This window comes from Loxodonta africana, chromosome 12, assembly GCF_030014295.1.
Source record: "Loxodonta africana isolate mLoxAfr1 chromosome 12, mLoxAfr1.hap2, whole genome shotgun sequence".
Lineage (NCBI taxonomy): Eukaryota > Metazoa > Chordata > Mammalia > Proboscidea > Elephantidae > Loxodonta > Loxodonta africana.
Genome location: NC_087353.1, coordinates 26658660 through 26676051, shown reverse-complemented (window position 1 = coordinate 26676051; position 17392 = coordinate 26658660). Strand labels below are relative to the sequence as shown.

Sequence of the window (17392 nt, the reverse complement as noted above, 5' to 3'; positions counted from 1 at the left end):
CTCCATGTTATGAAATGTTTCACAGATTCATCATTGTTCTTTACTGATGCATAGTATTCTGTTGTGTGAATATACCATAATTATTCATTCATCCGTTGATGGGCACCTTGGTTGGTTCCATCTTTTTGCTATCGTAAACAGTGCTGCAGTAAACATGGGTGTGCATATATCTGTTTGCGTACAGGCTCTTACTTCTCTAGGACATATTCCAGGGAGTGGGATTACTGGATTGTATGGTAGTTCTATTTCTAGCTTTTTAAGGAAGTGCTAAATCAGTTTCCGAAGTGGTTGTACCATTTGGCATTCCCACCAGCAGTGTATAAGTGTTTCAGTCTCTCCACAACCTCTCCAACATTTATTATTTTATGTTTTTTGGATTAATGCCACCCTCTTTGGAGTGAGAGGGAATCTCATTGTAGTTTTCATTTGCATTTCTCTAATGGCTCATGATTGTGAGCATTTCCTCATGTATCTGTTAGCTACCTGAATGTCTCCTTTAGTGAAGTGCCTATTCATATCCTTTGCCCATTTTTTAATTGGATTCTTTGTCTTTTTGTAGTTGAGTTTTTGCAGTAACATGTAGATTTTAGAGATCAGCCACTTATCAGAGATGTCATAGCTAGAAACTTTTTTCCCAATCTGTAGGTAATCTTTTTACTCTTTTGGTGAAGTCTTTGGATAAGCATAGGTGTTTGACTTTTAGGAGCTCCCAGTTATCTAATTTCCCTTCTGGTGTTTGCACAGTTCTGGTAATAACAGTTTAACTTTGAATGAATGTTTCTATTAAATTACAAAGATGTCTAAATCAGGAGGAACAGATATGTTTTTATTCAATTGGGATTATACAGAGAAGTCAAGTGAAAGTGTAGTTATTTACCCTTTCCAACTTCAATTTTATTTGAATGTAGTGTAAAATTTAGGCCTATTGAGCATCAGTTTAAGACTGTTGGTTACAAAACTTATATCTAAAAAGTTTGGGTTGTTTCCTTCTCTCATTGTCTTCTAAATTCCTGAAGTAAGAAGTTTGTTTACATTTCTGTAAAAAAGCACAGATTTAAAATTGGTATTGTTATGTGAATAAATGATGTATAGTGGAAGCTGGACAGATCTGTGTTCGTATCCTGTGCTTACTTCCTATCTATGAAACATTGGACAAGCCTCCCAACCGCAGTACCTCTTGTATGAAGTAATGCCTACTTAAAAGTTTGCTGTAGACCCACATGAGGTAATGGGTATAATACAACAGTAGGCATTTAACCCATGCTTGCTTCCCTTTATATAAGCTGCCTGCATCCTGGTGGTTTACTATCCCTGGTTAGGCAGGAAGAAGGGACTTAACTGTAAAAAGTATCTTCTTAATGGGTTAAAAAAAAAAAAAAGTGCTTTGTCTAATAAAGGAACCAAATCTTAACACAGTTTCTTTGTCTCTTAATTTCAGTTTGTCCACAGTAGAAATTGAAAATCGAGCCCAAGCTCTTCATCTTTTTGAGACTTTGAAGACTGATCCTGAAGCCTTTCACAAGCACATGGTCAAATATATTTACCCCACTATCGATGGCTTAGATCATGAAAGACTTCTGTATTATTTTACCCTTCTGGAAAACTGTGGCTGTGCACATTTTGGGAAATATGCCATTAAACCAGACACCCACATTCGACTACTGAAGAAATTTAAGGTAGTTGCAGCAGGTAAGATGATCATTTCCCTGCTTGGACTCATTCTTTTTATTAAATTTAAGGATTCATTTTCTGTATAGAAACTTGCTCATGTCTGTAGCTGGCATAAATCTGAAACCACAAAATTTTGAAGCTAATTAACTTCAATTATTATCTTTTCCTTTTCCTACTCCGACTTGCAGTTGGGGGAATTAAATACCAGAGAAATTAAGACACCTAGTGAAAGTCACACAGTGACTTATGGTATAAAAGAAAAACCAAACCCGTTGCCGTTGAGTTGATTTTGACTCATAGCAACCCTATAGGACAGAGCAGAACTGCCCCATAGGCTTTCTGAGGAGCAGCTGGTACAACCAATCTGCTGACCTTTTTGTTAGCAGCTGAGCTCTTAACCACTGTACCACCAGGATTCCAACTTATAAAAAAAAAATACCTGGTGCTAAAATTGAAAATTTTTACTACTGCCTCAGATGCTTTTTTTTTTCCCTACTCACATTAAATAAGTTCTTGTCAAGTCAGTTGTGACTTATGGTGACCCCATGAGTATCAGAGTAGAACTGTGCTCCATAGGGTTTCCAGCGGCAGATTTTTTGGAAGTAGATCAGCAGTCCTTTCTTCCGAAGTGCCTCTGGGTGGACTTGAACCTCCAAACTTTTGGCCTGCAACTGAGTGCATTAACTATTTGCATCTCCCAGGGACTCCTTACTTCCATTAGTTATATTTTATTTATATAAATGACAAGATTGAGACACTTAGAACAATGACAGAATTTCACTTCAGTGAAGCCTATATGTTTAAAATATGTTTGGAAACCTTAAAAATAACAGCCTTTGAATCTCTGATAAATTTTAGATATCTTTAGGATAGTGTCAATGTATCTTTATGCTCATAACTGAGAAATTAAACATGTTGATACCTCTGAAATCTGTTTGATATTTTATAACTTGTGAAATACAAATCTGTGTTTATTTGCTGTTTATAATAATTGCAAGAGTTCATTTATTTCAGCGTACCACTTATTCACTGAGAACCAAAGTAGACACCGGCCTAGATAAAGAAGATAAGGATTAAGATTCAGTCCCTATTTTCAAGTAGTTAGTGAACTGAGCAGATAAATAGCAAATGAATAAAGTGCAGTTTGCTGAGTATGTGGATAGAGGAAAACACAGGGGCTGTTGGGGGTGGTGGGAGGGGCCTGGAGAGTCAAGGAGATATTTCCCTCCCTGTTGTATGAATGAGAAAGCTGAGACACAGGAGTCGAGCCACCTGTCTAGGATTACACGGCTGGTTTGGGTGCAGGCTGGAACTAAAACTCAGATCTTTTAACTGACAAGCTAAACTAGCATAACTAAATTGGTAGATAAATCTATTAATTCAACCCCACGAAGGACTGTGTGTTTTTACGTTGGAATGAAATACTCACCTACTCTTTTTTTTTTTTTTTCTTTCCTATAGGTCTTAATTACAAAAAGCTGACAGATGAAAACATGAGCCCTCTTGAAGCATTGGAGCCAGTTCTTTCAAGCCAAAATATCTTATCTATTTCCAAACTTGTTCCCAAAATCCCTGAAAAGGATGGATGTATGCTTTCCCCAAGCTCTCTGTATACCATCTGGTTACAGAAGTTGTTCTGGACTGGAGACCCTCACCTCATTAAACAAATCCCCGAGTCCTTGCCAGAGTGGCTTCATGCCTATGATGTCTGCATGAAGTACTTTGATCGACTCCACCCCAGTGACCTCATCACTGTGGTTGATGCAGTTACATTTTCTCCAAAAGCTGTGACCAAGGTAACCAAAAACATAGCTTAAAGTAGATTGAGTTCATTAGAAGAAATGAAAATTGCTCTTAAATTTGGTACATTTTGTTTTTATTTTCTTTCTTGAAATGGGAAATGATTATAAATGTTTGGTGTTTCATTTTTTGCTAAGCATAAGGCGTTTTAATTGGGAAATCATTTAGACTCCTTGTACACCTAAATCAGACATGACTTTTCTAATTTACCTATACATTTTATACATGTTATACCCAAACACCCAACCCGTACATGTTATAGTCCTCCTAATATGTAATTTTATAGTAAATAGACCATCTTATTCCTGTTGTTTCAAGGAGGAAAATAAGGACGATTTCCTAAGTATGAAAAGAACACGCATTTGGCGTCCCATAAACCTGGCGTGAACTCGGAGCCTGCTTTTTGTCAGCTCTGTGGTTTAGCCTCAGAAATCTCTGTTAGACTTCTGCCTCCTTGAGGCAGAGGCTATGGCTGAGTAATCTGTGAATTACTTCACCTGCTCTTTAGGTTAGGAGACTAAGGCTTAGTGAGGTTAAGAAACTAGCTCATTTGGTAATAGAAGAGCCACCATTTGAGCTCGCCCCAGGGCCTTTGCTTTTAACCACTGAACCATACTGCCTCTGAGGAGTCATGAGATAGAACAAGCAGCTACAGTCAAGGGACTTGGAGCCCTTCTAGGAACTGTGGAGTGAAATGGGACCAGAGAGCCCCAAGCATTTTCAGCCTGAGTAGAGCAGCCTGTCATGGGAATATGTCCAGAGCAGGGCTGAGTCTAAATGAGAAAGGCCTCACAGGAACCTGGTAATATATGGGAAAAGGTAAGAGTCCAAACGAACATTGGTTTAACATCTCAAAGAAAGAAAAGTGGTTCAGAGTCCAAGGAGTATTAGCTCTGGGGGAAAGGTATTGAAGGGAAGAGACTGGACAAAGTACAGAATATGAAATCTAAGGAAAGAGCTCCAGAGGTGGAGCCTGCAAACTGGGTAAAGGGGCTAGAGAAGCAAACAGGCCAGCATGGAAGATGGAGCATTCTTCATTTTAAGGCAATTTTCCCCTGAGGGAGGTTTTAAATATTTTAAATAAGGGCTGGAACTGATTCTGTGCTACTAGCCAAGGCTGTGTGGTTATTCTGAGCATGTGTATAGAGGTGGCCTGGCAGGTCTAGACTTTCCAACAACAATTATATATCCATAATTAAACTCTTAAGAGTAGGACGTAGGATCACCTCAGAGTTTTAGTTGTTATTTATGATATTTTAGATGATTTTAAATTGTAACATATTCTCATTACCTTCGTTTCTTGATCTTATACCTTCAAGATGTACACTAAAGCCACCTGAAAATATATGACACGGTTGTTTGTACACTGTATGTATACATATGTACATTTTTCCCCCTGAGGAAAAGATGCATTGCTGACCCGGTAAAGACTGAGTCACTTAATTCATGCATTGCTTTCTCTTAGCTCAGATGGTATAAACCTAAGCATAGATATTACTGTGAATTATCTCAAAGGTAGTTTCTACTGAAGTTACAGCGAGATGACACAGATAAAGTTAAAATTAGTTTTACACCTTTAGTCTAGCTTTAATACTTTTCCTCATGTTAACAATTGGCAAGCTTTTAATTTTCCATTTGGAGAGGAAAAAGTAAAGTTTAGATAACAGATAACCTGCATCTTTGAAATCACATTAGAGAGTATAAAACTCAATTGAGATACAAAGCACACGTGTCAGAGGACGCATTTGGAAAAGAAAACGCAGCTGCACTTGCCCAAATTTGTAAAATGCCAGCTGTTTCCACAGCTTGTACATGATGTTAAAAATGTAAAATAAGTGTGTACTATTCATACACAGTGTGCAGTTTTCAAATGTGTGCCCACATTTAATTCCGAACCAAACTTTCAGAATGAACTTGTAAGCTAATTATAATTTGCATAACAAGAACAGTATGTAAGCAATTGTTCACATTCTATAACTCAGGGAAGCATAGTCCCAAGACTTGTATTTAGTACCCAATCCATGGTAAATCATACTAGAGAAGGTTCTTTACCCTCAAGTATTCATTTGCTATTTGCATTACCAGAATTATAGAAATTCTGGGGAAAAATATTCACGAAACGTTATGTCAGGTAGACAGAGATTGAATTGGCATGGTATTTGAGGTGTTGCGTATGCAGAAGGGAAAATGATACAAACATTTAAAGTAAATTTGCCCCAAATCTAAATTGTTTGCTTTGGTTGAGTCAGGTTAGAGTTGCTCTCCACTTTTCCAATTCATCAGTCAGAAACTGATTTTTGTAGAAGGGACAGAAAGCAAGTTACCCATTGCCATCGAGCCGACTCTGACTCATAGCAACCCTATAAAAAAAAAAGCAGAATAAAACTGCCCCATAGGGTTTCCAAGGAGCGACTGGTGGATTCAAACTGCTGACGTTTTGGTTAGCTGCCATAGCTTTTAACCACTAAGCCACCAGGGTTGGGAAAATGGTAAAAGAAGCTGAAAGGCAGGTGAAAAAACTTCTTGCTTGGTTCACACGTGAGTGGGAGCTTGTATGTAATGTCAGCTTTCATGTTTTATGCATTCTACTCGCTTTCAATTGCTGGTATAGCTACATCCACAGATAAATACATGGAAAATACTCTTTTCATTTATGTAATGCTATCCATAATTTAATTTGCCAACATCCTTCTTTAAAAGCCCCGGGTAATCATAGAATTAGAAGAAGCGTTAGAAGTATCTTGTTCAGTGCTTCTTAACTTGGAATTGTATAGGTAGTTACTACACTTTCTGATACATAAATCAAATGCATATGATATGGATTCAGATTGATTCATAAAATATTTGGATATTTCATACGTGACATACACGGTATTAGTTGTCATAGACATTAAGGTATAAAAGACATGTCTATTAAAAACATAAAATGAAGTTGTCTTTATTTACAGTAAAATAATTTTTAAATTATTTTAATTGAGAGGTACACTCCCCATGAAATGGAAATTCTTTGAAGGCAGGGATGGTGCCAAGCCAAGTCCAAGCCCAGTGCCATCAAGTCGACTCTGACTCATAGCAACCGTATAGGCCAGAGTAGAACTGCCCCATATTGTTTCCAAGGAGCGCCTGGTGGATTCGCACTGCTGACCCTTTGGTTAGCAGCTGTAGCATTTAACCACTACGCCACCAGGGTCCGTTTACGTCTAATTCTCCAGTTCCAGGCACAGTATAAAGTAAATTGTTGTTTAAATAATTATTACCATAGATTAAAAAAAAAAAAAAACATAGATTAATGGTCCTCAAACTTTTTTTATTTCAGAATGCCTTAACAGTCTTAAAAATGATTGAGGATATTAAAGAGCTTTTGTGTATACAGGTTATATCTATTGATATTTTTCATATTAAAACTTAAAATCAAGAAATTATAAAAATATTTATTAATTGATTTAAAAATACCAATAATAGGTCCATCATAGGTTAATATGAATAGCATTGTATAATGAAAAATAACTATATTTCCAAAACAACAAAAACGTGAAAAAGAATGGCATTCTTTACATTCACATGTCTGCCTTCATGGAACACAGCTGAATTCTCATGTTTACTTCCGCATTCAATCTCCTGTTGTTTTACTCGAAGTAAATGAAGAAAATCCAGCTTTATGAAGATATAAGGTTGAAAATGGAGGGTATTTTAATACTCTTTTCAAATAGTTTTGGGCACTGTTCTTTGATACTACACCAAAACTCAACAAATGGTAGATTCTTAAAGACTAGGTACATTGTGGAATCTGAAATCATATTACTGAACTTTTTTACCCCATTACATTAAAATCTGTTGGCCTAGATTGCATTTTCAATGGCTGTTACATATGCATGATTTTGTAATAGACTATATTAGTTATTTGGAAAATATTGGCTTGCTCAGTTACCCAGACCTTCCAAATGTTGATAGATCTTATTATACAGTATCAAAAATAATCACACATACTAATCTGAGCACACATCTTACCAGTTAAATCTTTAAGTAGTGGGAAGCTATCAGACTTACTCACAGTGGTGTATACAAGCTTTCTAAAATTCTAATTCTAATTTTTGCTTGAAAACTTTGAATTTTATCATTGGCACCCAATACTAGGAATTGTTTTCCTTGAAATGACAAGATCACATTGTTTACTTTGGAGGAAATCTCTGCCAAATAACCAAATCTAAATAACCATAGCTTGCCTGTCAGTTGTTCTTTCAAGCAAAAATGGTGCTGTGTGCAAAAATCAGCTACTTCAGCCCACAACTCAAATAATTGCACAAATATTTTATCCTTATCATACTTCCATATGCAGCTAAGTGCTTTATGTATACTTCTCATTTCCTCACACAGAATATTAAAAACATACGCAGTGGTTAATGGGTGGGGCCCTCAAAGGATGAGATTTAATAAATTAATACTGCTTCATGAAGAACATTCTTAAGTGAAAATGAAAAATACAATGACTCAGTATAGTTGATGCCACTTCCTTCATTTTTGCTAAGGCCCCAGCAGTTTTACTAACCGTTGCTTTTTTCAATAGCAGTACAAACGTCAACTCAGTGAAAAAAGCAAGTAATGTCTTAGCAGGAATAATTTGGAGCACTGTCATAGATCATTGTTCCCCAAACCCACCCACCTTGGATGCCCACATGAAAGATTATTTCAACTTCTAAGTATTTGTAATATAAATCAGAATAATGTTTATTTTTGGTAAGTGCGTAAAGGGTTGTCTTAAAATTTCAGTTTCTTAAAATACTAATTTTTAATCAACTTTCCAGATATAGAAGTGTTAGAAGTAATTTGAAAATATAAAATGGAATGTGCTCATGTTGATGTCATTACATCACACTTTCAATTTATGAACTGTGCAAGGTATTTTATTTTTTCTATGAATTTTAGCCTTTATCATTTTTTTTTTTTTTAACTAATACGTTAATCAAGCTTAACAGGGAGTACTCTGGGAGAGAAGTGTAAGAAAGGAGAATAGGCTTGGAGCAGGGGTGCAGTTTCTAAGGGATCTTCCTTAAACCTTGTATTGTCAACTATTCAGAGGCCAAGATATCAGATCAACAAGGGGTGACCTTTCCGGGGCCTGTACACAGGAGGACTGATGATTAATCATGGTTCCTCCTCTCCATCAAAGTCCCTCCTATATTAGTTTTCTACTGCAGCTGTAACAAACTACCAGAAATTCAGCAGCTTAAACCACAAATTCGTTGTCTGTAGGTTGGAAGTCAGACAAGGGCTTCCCTGGGCTAAAATCAAGGTGTTGGCAGGAGCGTTTTCCTTTCTGGGAGCTCTAAAGGAGAATCCATTTTCTTGCTTTTTCCAGTGACTAGAGGCTACCCTCATTTCTTGGCTCATGACCCCCTTTATCATCTTCAAAACCAGCAACATTGCATCTCTCTGACCTTCATGTCTCCACATCCTTCCTCCTGACCAAAGCCAGGAATGGCCCTCCATTTTTAAGGATTCATGTGATTAAATTACAGTCTACCTGAACATCCAGAATTACTCCCCCGATTTCAGGGTCCACACCCTTAATCACACTTGTAACATCCCGTTGCAGTGCAAGGTTAACATATTCACAGACTTCAAGGACTAGCACATAGACATCGTTGGGAACCATTATTCTGCCTATCATGCCCCTGCAGATAATGAGTTTTTAGACGTCTTAGTAAAAGGCCTGGAGTTAAAACCTAATGGAAGAGTAGTAAATATCACTGAAAATTATCTAACTCAAAGCTGAAAAGTACTATTTTATATATATATAGGGGTGTGTGTATGTGTGTGTGTACACACATACATTTTTGTTTCTCCGTAAATAACAAACTGACAAATGCATTGGTTCTCACTCATGCCGACACCATGTGTTATAGGGTAGAACTACTCCATAGGTTTTTCTTGGCTGTGATCTTTACGGAAGCACATTGCCAGGCCTTTCTTTCACAGTGCTGCTGGGTGAGCTTGAACCACCAACCTTTAGGTTAATAGTCAAGCACAAACTGTACCACCTAGGGACTTCTTTTTACTTTAGTGCCAAATAAACCATATTGTAGTTGCTCAAATATATATTAAGCCATATTCATCTTTATAATTGTTAGAGTTTATATTACAGCAATAAGTGAAGATTCTATGATTTATCTTCATAATTTTTTAGATTAAAAGGTTATGTATTCAATCCACATTTGTCTCAGAAGGCACTGCATTTCTGAAGCCCCTATTCCGAAGTGGAGAGTGGCATATCCTAGCCTTTTTTCCCCCTAAATTTCATGGTAATCATTGTTGCTCTTTTAAAATCATACCTCAACTTGGCTATGAAGGTGTTATAACATGGTTACTCAAGGTTACAGGATAACTAAATGTTAACTCATAATTTTTTTTTTTAAATCTTATAGTATTTTACCCCCGATCTCTGGTTTTAGTTTAGTCATCACTGGATTCCTTTGATTCTGAATGAATGAGTTTTATTCATTCCAGATCTATTCAGGAAGTGTTTATTTGAGTATCTCTTCATTGTCACTGCACTAGGTGCTGGAAGCAAATAAAAGACTGTTCTTGCCTTTGAGAAGCTCAGAGTTTATTGGGCAAATGTATGCGTGCATACCAAACTAACTGTAATTGAATGTAAGGAATACTGTATTAAGACTAAGGAGACCTAGTAGCTCAATGGCATAATGCTGCTAACTGAAAGGTTGGCGATTCAAATCTACCCAGCAGCACCACACGAGAAAAGACCTGGTGATCTGCTCCCTTAAAGATTACAGCCTAGAAAACCATATAGGCAGTTCTGTCTCCTGTGTCCTATAGGGTCGCTATGAGTTGAAAATTCACTCAGCGACACCTAACAACAACACAACATATTAAGAGTATTAATAAATGCTGTGTGAGTATGTAGGAAGAGTCAATTAAATATTTATTAAATGCTTTGTATGTTCCAGGCATTTTTGTTAATAAACCTAATAATGATTATTGCAAGGGTTTTGAAATGTGCTGTATATACTCCTCTCGTCTGACCTTCAGATAGCCTGCCTGTATTACTATAGTTGTAAACATTGTCCTTCAGTTCCTATACTTGAATGTCTTTGCTTTTAAGGAGCTACTGTCTTCTGTTTTCCAAGATGAGAGTTTAGTTCGATAAGCAAATCCTATCTTGACAAAAATATGGAAAGCAAAGAGCTTAGGAGATAAGCATAGATGAGCAAATCTAAAAGGGAACTGTTTCTTCCCAATACGACTATCAGAGGCACAGAATAAATGGGGTCAGGTAGAATATTTGAAGGGTAGAGAATAAAATTTTTGAAACTTGATATATAATATAACATAATTTACTCATACATAAATAAAATTTAGATAGTCCTGAGGAAAATGCCTTTCTCCTGTTGTTGTTGTTGTTAGGTGCCGTCGAGTCAGTTCTGACTCATAGCGACCCTGTGCACAACAAAACGAAACACAGCCCGGTCCTGCGCCATCCTTAAAATTGTTGTTATGCTTGAGCTCATTGTTGCAGCCACTGTGTCAGTCCACTTTGTTAAGGGTCTTCCTCTTTTCCAGTGACCCTGTGCTCTGCCAAGCATGATGTCCTTCTCCAGGGACTCATCCCTCCTGACAACATGTCCAAAGTATGTAAGATGCAGTCTCACCATCCTTGCCTCTAAGGAGCGTTCTGGCCGCACTTCTTCCAACACAGATTTGTTTGTTCTTTTCACAGTCCATGGCGTATTCAATATTCTTTGCCAACACCACAATTCAAAGGCATCAACTCTTCTTCGGTCTTCCTTATTCATTGTCCAGCTTTCACATGCATATGATGCGATTGAAAATACCATGTCTTGGGTCACAAGCACCTTAGTCTTCAGGGTGACATCTTTGCTCTTCAACACTTTAAGGAGGCCCTGTTTTTTTTTTGCAGCAGATTTGCTCAATGCAATGCGTCTCTTGATTTCTTGACTGCTGCTTCCATGGGTGTTGATTGTGGATCCAAGTAAAATGAAATCATTGACAACTTCAATCGTTTCTCCATTTATCATGATGTTGCTCATTGGTCCAGTTGTGAGGATTTTTGTTTTCTTTATGTTGAGGTGTAATCCATACTGAAGGCTGTGGTCTTTGATCTTCATTAGTAAGTGCTTCAAGTCCTCTTCCCTTTCAGCAAGGAAGGTTGTGTTATCTGCATAATGCAGGTTGTTAATGAGTCTTCCTCCAATCCTGATGCCCTGTTCTTCCTATAATCCAGTTTCTTGGATTATTTGCTCAGCATACAGATTGAATAGGTATGGTGAAATGATACAACCCTGACGCACACCCTTCCTGACTTTAAACCAATTAGTATCCCCTTGTTCTGTCCGAACAACTGCCTCTTGATCTATGTAAAGGTTCCTCATGAGCACAATTAAGTGTTCTGGAATTCTCATTCTTTGCAGTGTTATCCATAGTTTGTTATGATCCGCACAGTTGAATGCCTTTGCATAGTCAGTAAAACACAGGTAAACATCCTTCTGGTATTCTCTGCTTTCAGCCAGGATCCATCTGACATCATCGATGATATCCCTGGTTCCATGTCCTCTTCTGAAACCATCCTGAATTTCTGGCAGTTCCCTGTCGATATACTGCTGTAGCCGTTTTTGAATGATCTTCGGCAAAATTTTGCTTGCATGTGATATTAACACACATTTGGTTGGATCACTTTTCTTGGGAATAGGCATAAATACGGATCTCTTCCAGTCAGTTGGCCAGGAAGCTGTCTTCCATATTTCTTGGCATAGACGAGCAAGCACCTCCAGCGCTGCATCTGTTTGTTGAAACATCTCAATTGATATTCCATCAATTCCTGGAGCCTTGATTTTCACCAATGCCTTCAGAGCAGCTTGGACTTCTTCCTTCAGTACCATCGGTTCCTGATCACATGCTACCTCTTGAAATGGTTGAATATCAACTAATTCTTTTTGGTATAATGACTCTGTGTATTCCTTCCATCTTCTTTTGATGCTTCCTGCATCATTTAATATTTTCCCCATGGAATCCTTCACTATTGCAACTCGAGGCTTGAATTTTTTCTTCAGTTCTTTCAGCTTCAGAAATGCCGAGCATGTTCTTCCCTTTTGGTTTTCCAGCTCCAGCTCTTTGCACGTGTCATTATAATACTTTGCCTTGTCTTCTCGAGAGGCCCTTTGAAATCTTCTGTTCATTTCTTTTACTTCATCAATTCTTCCTTTTGCTTTAGCTGCTCGATGCTCAAGAGCAAGTTTCAGAGTCTCCTCTGACATCCATCTTGGTCTCTTCTTTCTTTCCTGTCTCTTCAGTGACCTCTTGCTTTCTTCATGGATGATGTCCTTGATATCATTCCACAACTCGTCTGGTCTTCAGTCGCTAGTGTTCAGTGCATCAAATCTATTCTGAGGTGGTCTCTAAGTTCAGGTGGGATATAGTGAAGGTCATATTTTGGCTCTCGTGGATTTGCTCTGCTTTTCTTCAGTTTCAGCTTGAACTTGCATATGAGCAATTGATGGTCTGTTCCACAGTCGGCCCCTGGCCTTGTTCTGACTGATGATATTGAGCTTTTCCATCATCTCTTTCCACAGATGTAGTCAATTTGATTTCTGTGTGTTCTATCTGCTGAGGTCCATGTGTATAGTCACCATTTATGTTGGTGAAAGAAGGTATTTGCAATGAAGAAGTCGGTCTTGCAAAATTCTGTCATTTGATCTCCAGCATTGTTTCTATCCCCAAGGTCATATTTTCCAACTACTGATCCTTCTTCTTTGTTTCCAACTTTTGCATTCCAATTGCCAATAATTATCAATGCATCTTGATTGCATGTTCGATCAATTTCAGAGTGCAGCAGCTGATAAAAATCTTCTATTTCTTCATCTTTGGCCCTAGTGGTTGGTACGTAAATTTGAATAATAGTCGTATTACCTGGTCTTCCTTGTAGGCGTATGGATATTATCCGATCGCTGACAGCGTTGTACTTCAGGATAGATTTTGAAACGTTCTTTTTGATGATGAATGCAACATCATTCCTCTTCAAGTTTTCATTCCCAGCATAGTAGACTATATGGTTGTCTGATTCAAAATGGCCAATACCAGTCCATTTCAGTTCACTAATGCCTAGGATATCGATGTTTATGTGTTCCATTTCGTTTTTGATGATTTCCAATTTTCCTAGATTCATAGTTCATACATTCCAGGTTTTGATTATTAATGGATGTTTGCAACTGTTTCTTCTCATTTTGAGTCGTGCCACATCAACAAATGAAGGTCCTGGAAGCTTTACTCCATCCACGTCATTAAGGTCGACTCTACTTTGAGGAGGCAGCTCTTCCCCAGTCATCTTTCGAGTGCCTCCAACCTGAGGGGCTCATCTTCCAGCACTATATCAGACAGTGTTCTGCTGCTATTCATAAGGTTTTTGCCAGCCAATTTTTTCAGAAGTAGACTGCCAGGTCCATCTTCCTAGTCTGTCTTAGTCTGGAAGCTCAGCTGAAACCTGTCCTCCATGGGTGACCCTGGTGGTGTCTGAATACCGGTGGCATAGCGTCCAGCATCACAGCAACACACAAACCCCCACAGTACGACAAACTGACAGACACGTGGGGGGACCTTCTCCTACAAGACATGAAAGATAGAAATGATTCTCCTTTTAAACTTTTTATGTGGTATAGATGCATCAAAAGTTGATAATTTGTCCTACTTCCCTTTTTCTATCTGTTAGAAGTAAAAGAGTTCCTAGCTTCCTAGGGAGGTTGATTGATTTTCTCATTTGTTTTAGGTTCTTCTTTTTTTTTTCAACTATGCCTTCTTGTTAATTTTTTTATTCATTAAATGAATATTTATTGAGTGCTAGGGTAGGCAGCCTCTAAGATGGCTACCAGAGATCTCCACCTCCTAGCATTTAAATCCTTGTGAATCGTCTCCCTTCGAGTATGGTCCGGGCTTACTGGTTTCCTTCTAATGAACAGAATATAGCAGAAGTGATGGAATGCCACTTGCCAGCTTAGGTTACAAAAAAAAAAAAAAAACTGGCTTCCATCTTCGGCACTCTCAATTTCTCTTGGATCGTTCTCTTGGGGGACCCCAGCTGTCGTATTGTGAGGCAGACCAGCAGACCTGTGAAGAACCCCACATGGCATGGGACTGAGGTCTCCTAGCTACCATGTGAATAAGTATAGAAGTGGATCTCCTTCACATGTAAAAAATAAAAACAGAAAACAGTGAAGGCACCAGATGAAACTGCAGTCCTGGCCAACAGCTTGACTGCAACCTTATGAAAAACTTGTGTCAAAGGCATCTAGCAAAGGCACACCCAGATTCATGATTCAGAGAAACTGTAAGATCATAAATGTTCTTTTAAGCTTTTAAATTTGAATAATTTGTCATACAACAATGGACAATCAATACCAGTGCCTACTACATGGCAGGAAACCCTGGTGGCATAGTGGCTAAGAGCTATGGCTGCTATCCAAAAGGTCGGCAGTTTGAAACCACCAGGCACTCCTTGGAAACCTTCTGGGGCAGTTCTACCCAGCCCTATAGGAGTACTGTGAGTCAGAATCAACTCAATGGCAACCAGGTTTACTACGTGGTAGGAATTATTCTCAGTGTCTGGTTTATAGCACTAAACAGAATAGGCAGACATCCCTGACATCAGGGAACATACACTAGGGGAAGTTGGAAACTAGACAATAAACAAAATGATTAAATTCATATATATGTGAGATGGTAATATAAGTAAAAAATAACCGGGGAGAACTCAGGAGTGCAGGGCAGCAGAACTGTTGCTATTTAAATTAAGATAGTGCAAAAGACTTCACTGAGAATGCAACATTTGAGCAAAGGCCTTAACTAAGTAAGGCAGCAAAAAAGCTATTTGGTTATAATGGACAAGATGGAATAGGACATGAAAAGTCCTTGAAGAGTGCATGCTGGGGCTACTCGAGGAGCAGCAAGGAGGCCCTGGTAGCTGAAGTGGAATGAGAGAGGAGAGTAGTGGGAGATGAGGTCAAGTCAAAGAGGTCATGGGAGATGGGGTCAGTTTGTATAGAGCCTTGTATGAATGAGAAGCCATTGGAGAGGTTTACTCTGACCTGGCATTACAACACAATCGCTTTGCTGCTATTTTGAAGCTAATGGAGGGGGTAATGGTAGAAGCAAGGAGGCCACTCAGGAGGCAATTGCAGTTATCCAAGTAAAAGATGGGGGTGCTTTTGGACTAGGGTGGCAGTAGGAAAATGGTGAGGAACAGTCAAATTCTGGGTGTGAGAGATAGAGCCAAAGGGATTTGCTGATAGACTTGATGTGGGTTATGAGGGAAGAGTTAGTAATCCAGGATGGTATCAAGATTGTTGGCCACCAGGGCTCCTTGTGTAGAGGGAGTGATAAAAATCAGAAGGCTGGATAAAATTCCAAAGGGAGCAAGTAGATAGGGAAGAAAAGAGGGTAGGAGATGAAGCCCCAGGGCATTCCAGTATTGAGAATCCAGCAGAGGAGAACCCAACAAGAAGTCTGAGCGGCAGCAGCCGATGACGTAGGAAGAGCACACGGAGACAGTGTTGTCCTGGAAGCCAAGTGAAGAAGATGTGTAAAGAAGGAGGAAGTAGTGTACTCTGTTAGATGCTTTGGACTAGTCAGGTAAGGTGTACATCTTTAAATTTATCAACATGGCATTGGTGACCTCGACAAGGGTAAGTTTGCCATATTCTGAAACATTGTTCTTAGTGTGCTGTTGACACAACAACTTTAGCTTCATTTTACAAATTGATTTAGACTTTCGCTTGTTCACTATACTTTAAATAATCTGATTTAGAGCAGATAGCATTGTGTGGGGAGGTGAAGCTAGAAGGACAGCTAAGAGACAACATCAGAAATACTGTGGTGTATTTCTGTGGGGACAGCAACCTGGGCATGGTTATATGTGTAAAGTAGTTGAAAGGAGAAATTGACCTGACCTGGAGATCAGCCTCAGCTTTCCCAGCACTCCATGGATGTTATTTTTAAACATATGCGTGGCTTAGAATGAAACTGTAGCATTGTGCCTGTAGTAGCATGTGCAAGCTTGGAGACCGAAGGAAGGACATTCACACTTTTGTCTTTCCTGGCACAACATACCAGCAGACTCCATGCCTTAGAATTATGTGATAATGTTGTTCTTTCAGGCTGTAAGGAACCGACCCACTCTGGTTACTTCATTAACGGAATGTTATAGTAAGAATAGGAGTACCTGGGTGGTGCAGACTGTTAAACACTGGGCTGCTAGCCAAAAGGGGACCTAGTATTTCCAAAAGTTTGTCATAGTCATCCAGGCTGCATGTGAATATTGGCATGTTGTTGGTGTTGTTAGGTGCTGTCAAGTCGATTTTGTCTCATAGTAATCCTGTATGACAGAATGGAACTGCCCCATAGGATTTCCTAGGCTGTAATCTTTCCAGGAGCAGATTAACAGGTCTGTATCCCATAGAGCCTCTGGATGAGTTCAAACTGTTGATCTTTCAGTTAGCAGTCGAGGGCTTAACTATTGTGCCACCAGTGCTCCTGAATATTGGCATAGATTAACCGTATTCTCCTAGCCACATCTTCATACCCAGCCTTCCAACCAGGCACTATAAGAGGAGGAAGAGAATATTTCTTTGTAATGTTATTCTGTCAGTTGTCAGTGCTAGCCTATGAAGTAAATACTTTCATCCCCCTTTTAACAGATAAAAAGATTAAGATTCCAGAAAGTTAAATAACTGCCCCCAGTGTCTTACGAGCTACAGGTGACAACACCAGGATTCAAACATAGGCCTGATCTCAAGGTTTTGCTTTCTGCTACCTCTTTTGCCAGAGAAATTTGGCTGCAAAAGCCCATCTGTGGTGATGATGATTTTTGGCCTGACTGGCAGGCTGAAAACTCATTCCC

General features: G+C 38.8%; 1 protein-coding gene across 9 annotated transcripts in view; it reads left to right on the top strand.

The window, feature by feature from the left end:
* The window catches only part of NBAS (NBAS subunit of NRZ tethering complex), a 449992-nt gene that overhangs the window by 314143 nt on the left and 118457 nt on the right, over positions 1–17392 (top strand). For all 9 annotated transcript variants that reach the window (XM_064295047.1, XM_064295045.1, XM_064295049.1 and 6 more), the window contains 2 exons: positions 1439–1689; positions 3133–3467. In XM_064295047.1, the coding sequence (XP_064151117.1) occupies positions 1439–1689; positions 3133–3467 (586 nt within the window). The remainder of the gene's footprint in view (positions 1–1438; positions 1690–3132; positions 3468–17392) is intronic.